Raw genomic sequence first — 5,611 nt, 5'->3', positions numbered from 1 at the left:
TGCCACCAGGAAGATTTTATTCCCTCTCTCCAGGTCAGCAGGGGGGGAGTTTCTTTTCCTGCCCAGTGAATTCCATCCTGCTCCCAGAGCTCCCCCTGCTCGTGGGCTCAGATCCGGGTGGGGGAGCCGGGCAGGGATCAGGATCAGCAGCAGGTGAGGTGGAGGAAAACACATGAATCAGAGCAGCAGGGGAGCCACATGAATCACACCCTGTGCCTGCAGCCCCGCCAGGGCTCCTCTGCCCAGGGAGCCAATTCCAGGTCCCTGGAACCCCCCGGGGTGAGCGGGGCTGGGGTGGCACCCTGGCATGGTCCCGGCTCCCCGTGTCCATCCCAACAGCCCCTGGCACCCCAAGGTGCTGGGAAAACCACCAAGGTGGTGGGAAAACTCATCCCCAGCTCCTGGGGGGAGATGAGGGGGCTGCCCATGGTTCCTTCCTCCCCCCCTTGAGGTCCCTCTTCCCTCTGCTCCAGGTGTGACCCTCCCTCTGGAGCCCCCTTGGCCTGGGGTCACGACCTTTTGGGACCACGCTGGCCCAGACCCAGGCAAACCACCCCTTATTGCACCGAGGAACTCGAGTCTGCTCGTGGCTTTCCGTCCCACTCCCCACCTCCTGAATTCAGCCCTCGCCTCCTCTCCACAGACCAGGGATCCAGGCCGGGCTCAGCCTGACACCCTCCTCTTTGACATGGGGAAAGAGGGAAAATCCTCCTCTTCCTTCCTCGCTCCTGCTTTCTGGGGCCCATCCCTAAACCCCACAAACCACCCCATCCCTCCCCCAGCCCCGCCTGCCCCGGGGTCACCCCGAGGGGAAGTAGGGCACGTCGCTGTGGTAGTTGTAGTCGGGACACACCTTCTGCACCAGCCTGTAGTCCGTGCTGTAGAAGGTGATGTAGATGCAGATGACCTTGAAGGGCTTGGAGCAGGCCCAGGCCACGTGGCTGCGCGTGTGCTCCTGCGAGCAGGTCTTGGCGGGGTCGAAGGTGCACAGCGACGTCTTCCTGGCGCGATCCACGCGCTCGCGCTCCACGCGGCAGTTGAAGATCTTGGACTCCTTGGCCTCGATGAAGATCTGCTGCTCCAGGTCGAACTCCACGGCCTTGGTGGGCGGCACGAGGCTGACGGAGATGTTGCCCTGCCCGGTGGAGTTGTGCTGGAAGAAGACGTTGACGGTGCCGTTGCCGTGATCCACCACCTTGCCCGTGATCAGCAGGTTCAGCTTCACCGTCTTGATGTTGGAGTAGAAATCCCCCCAGCCGAAAATCTTCTTCAGCTTGCCCGGGGCCGGCCCCGAGTCCCTGCGTGCCCGGGGCTGGGGGGGCTGCTCCCGCCCCGACAGGTTCTCCAGGATGTCCCACAGCTGCCGGGAGCCGCTCCCCAGCTCCACGAGGGTCGTGTTCTGCAGGAGGGTCGGGGCCAGGAGGGGCTCTGGGGAGAGCAGCTCCCTCATCTTCTGCGCTGGGGCTCTCTCCTGGCTCTGGGCTTCCCGCTGCTCCGCACCTTTCCCTGGATCCTCTGGAGCACAGAGCACCTGGAACAGCCACGGTGGAGCGGGAGAGAAGGGGAGGTCACCGGGTCACCACCCCCTTCCCCATCCCCTTCCTCACCCGGGCTTTCCTGCCTTCCCTTCCCTCTCCATTCTCTCCCGTTCCATATTTCCCTTCTGGCAGCAGCTCTTCCCTCCCCTCGTTCTCCCAGGGATGCTCAGGGACGGGTGGAAGGAGCTGGAACGGGTCCAGTTTGCTCGGGGCTGGTGCAGCCCGGCCGTGGCTCCTCAGGGATCCCTGGGGACCCCGGGGAGAGGGGGCTCGGGGGGTGCCAAGGGGAGGGTGCCCACCCTGTGACCTTCACACCCAGGACAGCCGGAGCCGGAGGGTGGGACAGGGCAGGGGCCAGCAGAGCCCTCCCCGGGGAGGTGCCCTTTGCCTCCGAGGGCTCCTCTGCAAACTCCGCTCCCGCCGCCGGCCGGGACCCCAAAATAACCCCAACCGGGGGGGGGGCCTGGGCAGGAGGGAGGTGCTGCACCCCTTGGGCTCGGTGCTGGGGGGCCGAGCAGACCCCCGGGGTGATTCCCCCGGGCCGAGCCGGCAGAGGAGGCAGCGGGAAGCGGGGGAAGCTGCGGGAAGCAGAGGAAGCTGCGGGAAGCAGAGGAAGCTGCGGGAAGCAGGGGTCGGAGCCGGCCTGTGCCCCCGCTCTGCCCCAGCCCAGACCCCCTCGGGGTGGTCGAGCTGCCCCCCAGCAGCGGTGCCAGGACTGCCGGGCCGGGGTGCGGGTTTTTAGGGTGATCAGGAGGTTCCTTCTCGCCAGCCCTGCCCGGCACCCGCTGCCAAACAGCAGAACTTTTGGGACCCCTGTTTTTTCCAGGGGGTGGGGAGGGATGGACGAATGGATTTGGGAATTGGTGCCGGCTGTCAGCGACCCCCGTCCCTTTGGCAGCGCGACCCCCCGGCCCCTGCAGCCCCCTTTTCCCTTCCCTTCCCCTCCCCAGCGCTCACCAGCAGCGAGATGCTCCCCTGGATGAGGAGGAGGACGCAGCTCCGAGGAAGATGCATTTTCCAGCCGGTGCCGCCGCCTTCTCCCTGGCTCCGAATTCGCGGAGGGTTCGGGTGCGTTTTTCGGCTTTTATTTTTTTTTTTTCCCTCCCTTTTTTAAGCGAGGGACGTGAGCGAGGGGCGGGGGGTGTCCCCCTGTGCCAGCGGCTTCCTACGGCCCCCCCCGGCCCATGGTGGCTCCGGCAGCTCCCGCCCCGTTGTGCCGGGTCCGGGCGGCGGGAGGCGGCTTCGCCCGCTGCCGCTGCCGCCCCTGCTCGTCCTTCTGCCTCCTCGCCCCCCTTCCGACCCCTCTGCCTGCCCCTCTGCCCGCTCCCCTCTTCCCCTGCCTGCTCCCCTGTTCCTCTTCCTGCCCCTCTGCCTGCCCCCCGACTGTTGCTCCCCTGTCTGTTCCCCGATTGCTCCTCTGCCTTCTTACCCTCCTTTCCTGCCCCTCTGCCTCCTTGACCCCCTTGACCCTCCTTGACCCCCCTGTCCCTGCCTCTCTGCCCCTCTGCCTGCTCCTCTGTTCCCCTGCCTGCTCCTCTGTTCCCCTGCCTGCTCCCCTGCCCCCTTTCCCGCCCCTCTGTCCCCCCCCGTCTGCCCCCGATTGTTGCTCCCCTTCCCGTCCCCCTGACCGCCCCCCTGCCCCTCTTTTTGCCCCCTCCGTGCCCCTCTCTGTGCCCCCCCCGCCCCTCTGCTCCTCCGCCTGCTCCTCGCAGCCCCGCTGGAGTCTCAGTGAAACTCCGCTCGGTCCCCTCCTCGCTCGGTCCCCTCCTCGTTCCCTCCCTCCCCTCCCAGGTGCCGGGAGCACCTCCGGGATAACCCTTTGCTGCCCGCGGCCCAGGAAATGCCCCGGGGAGGGTCCCGGGGGCTCAGCGGGCTCTGGGATGGGCTCCCTGGAGAGGAGCGTCCCGGGCTGGGGGACCCCGTCACGGAGGGACCGGGACGGGGGGACAGGGGGGACCCCGCGGGGACTCTGCCCTGCGGAGCTGCCGCTGCTCCCACCGGGACTGCGGCACCACCCTCTGCCCGGGGATCAGCTCTTCCCATCCCATTCCCTCTAGTTTATCCCAGAATTAAAGGGATGTCAGGGAGCACTGCCCTTAAAAAGGAAATAAGAGGGACAATTCCTCTTCTTCACATCCCTTTTCCTTCTTCTCCGCATCCTTTTCGTGCCCCCCCTTTTCCTGAGCTCCTTTGGAAATGCCAATCCCGCCGTGATGCTGAAGATGGGACAAAATCCAGGGAAAGGGCCCGTTGGGTGGTGCAGGATCCTCTCCCCCCAGCACTGGGCAAACCGGGCCAGATTCCCTCTGGGACTGTGGGGCTGGACAGGGGAGGAAAGGTGGGTGTCTCCCGGGTTTGTGGGAAAGCTGGATCGGGCTGGAATGGACCTCTTGGCCAGGGGCCACTGGAATCACCTGGGGGTTAAATCGGGATTTCCTCCCTGCTGAGCTCGGCTGGAACGGTGGCACTGGGGGACACAGGAGGACAAGTGGACACGGCCCTTCACGATGTGGTTTAGTGGGAATGGTGTTACTGGGTCTGGAGCTTGGGATCTTTTCCCACCTTTATGATCCCCCAGCTCTGACACCAGCGCGGGGCCGGGGGAGCCGCGTTCCCTCCCCCGAGGGGAGCAGAGGAGTGATGGATCCCCCAAAAACGAGCTTCCCGGTAGCCAGGGCTGTTAAACTGCAGGATATTCATCCAAGAGCGGCGCTGGAAGGGCCCTGGAGCCTCCTAAAAGCCGCGGGAACGCGGCGCTGGAGGATATATGGAGGCACTAACGCCGGGCTGGCCCCGGCGGCGCCGGGAGCCTTTAACGGGCTGCACGTCCCCAACTCCCGTGATTTCCATAAAAGATCCTCATAAAACTCCCAAATGCCTCTGCCATCACCTGCTTTTCAGTCATTCCCGGCTCTGATCTCCTTAAAAGCCCTCCCAGAGCCGCGTGTCCGGGTCCGCACCCCCCTCCCAGCGCCGGGTGCATCCCGCCTGTTCCCAGGCCGGCTCCGGGAGGGGAAATATTTTAGGGAGCGGCTCCGCGGCTCCCATTTGGCTCCCCGTGAGTCCGGGGCTGAGCTGAGGTCAGCACGGCTCGGCACGAGGAGGGAGAACGAGGGATAAAACTGATTTAACGCGACTGCCCGGCTCTCCCGCCGCCGGGAGGGAGCGGGGCTGGAGCGGCGTAAAAAAAGGGCTGATTTAGGAGCTGCTGCTGCCGCGGCTCCCCCCGGAGCTCCCGGAACAGCCCGTGCGCGGGGAGAGCGGGGCTGGCGCTTCCCACTCCCGGGATGGAGGTGGGATAATCCCCCGGGCTCCTCCGGTCCCGGCCCGGGCCGTGTCCCAGTCCCAGGGCCCATCCCGGGCTCTGCTCGGGCCGAGCTCCCAAATAAACCCATCCCAGCGTTCGGGGACAGGTTTCCTCTGAAACCCTGGGAATTGGATCCCGGTGCTGTGCAGCCGGGTGGGATTGGGGCGGGAGGGGCCATGGAATGTCCGGGCGCTGCTTCCCACACATCCAAAAACTCCTTCCCCTGCGGGGTGTGCCCGGGCTGGGATGGAGGTGGCACTGGAAGGGCCATCCTGGTCTTCCTCCGGGTGGCTGTTGAGGGTGGCATTACCTTTGCCTCTGGCTTTGCTCATCCACCTGTTTTATGGAGCTTTGGGAAAGCTCTTTTTTCGCCCCAGATCCAGGGAATTGGGCCCTCTGGGAGGGATGTTCCTGCCAGGGCAGCGAGCAGGGGCTGGTTTTCATGGAATCCTGGAGTGGTTTGGGACCTTGAAGCTCATCCCATTCCACGGGCAGGGACACGTCCCCCGGCCCAGGTTGTTTTTGGGGTGAGGGCTCAGCCCCGCTCCCGGGGCAGACACAGATCCCACCCCGGGACACCGGGAAGCACCGGAGCCAGTTTTTTCAGGAGTCATTTCTCTGAAGCTGAACCGAAAGGAGCCTCGGTGGTGCTGCCAGGCCCTTTCCCAGCCTTTCTTTCCTGGTTTTCTGTTGCCCTCTAGTGGGACCCTGCGCTGGGAAGACGGGCCGAGGCCGGGGGTCCTGGTGGCTCCTGTGGGATGCCCGG

The 5,611-nt window shown here is 65.5% G+C and overlaps 1 protein-coding gene across 1 annotated transcript; it reads right to left on the bottom strand.

The window, feature by feature from the left end:
• Nucleotides 1-2,819, bottom strand: NXPH3 (neurexophilin 3). Its single transcript, XM_064636570.1, has 2 exons — nt 2,496-2,819; nt 1-1,531 (listed from the first exon to the last, which is right to left on the bottom strand). The coding sequence occupies exons 1-2, from the start codon at nt 2,550-2,552 to the stop codon at nt 800-802; spliced, it is 789 nt and encodes a 262-aa protein (XP_064492640.1). The 5' UTR covers nt 2,553-2,819; the 3' UTR covers nt 1-799.
• Between the last annotated feature and the right edge of the window lie 2,792 nt (nt 2,820-5,611).

The sequence above is a fragment of the Pseudopipra pipra genome, chromosome 26, assembly GCF_036250125.1.
Source record: "Pseudopipra pipra isolate bDixPip1 chromosome 26, bDixPip1.hap1, whole genome shotgun sequence".
In the NCBI taxonomy this organism is placed as follows: domain Eukaryota; kingdom Metazoa; phylum Chordata; class Aves; order Passeriformes; family Pipridae; genus Pseudopipra; species Pseudopipra pipra.
This window is presented reverse-complemented; position numbering and strand designations above follow the sequence as displayed.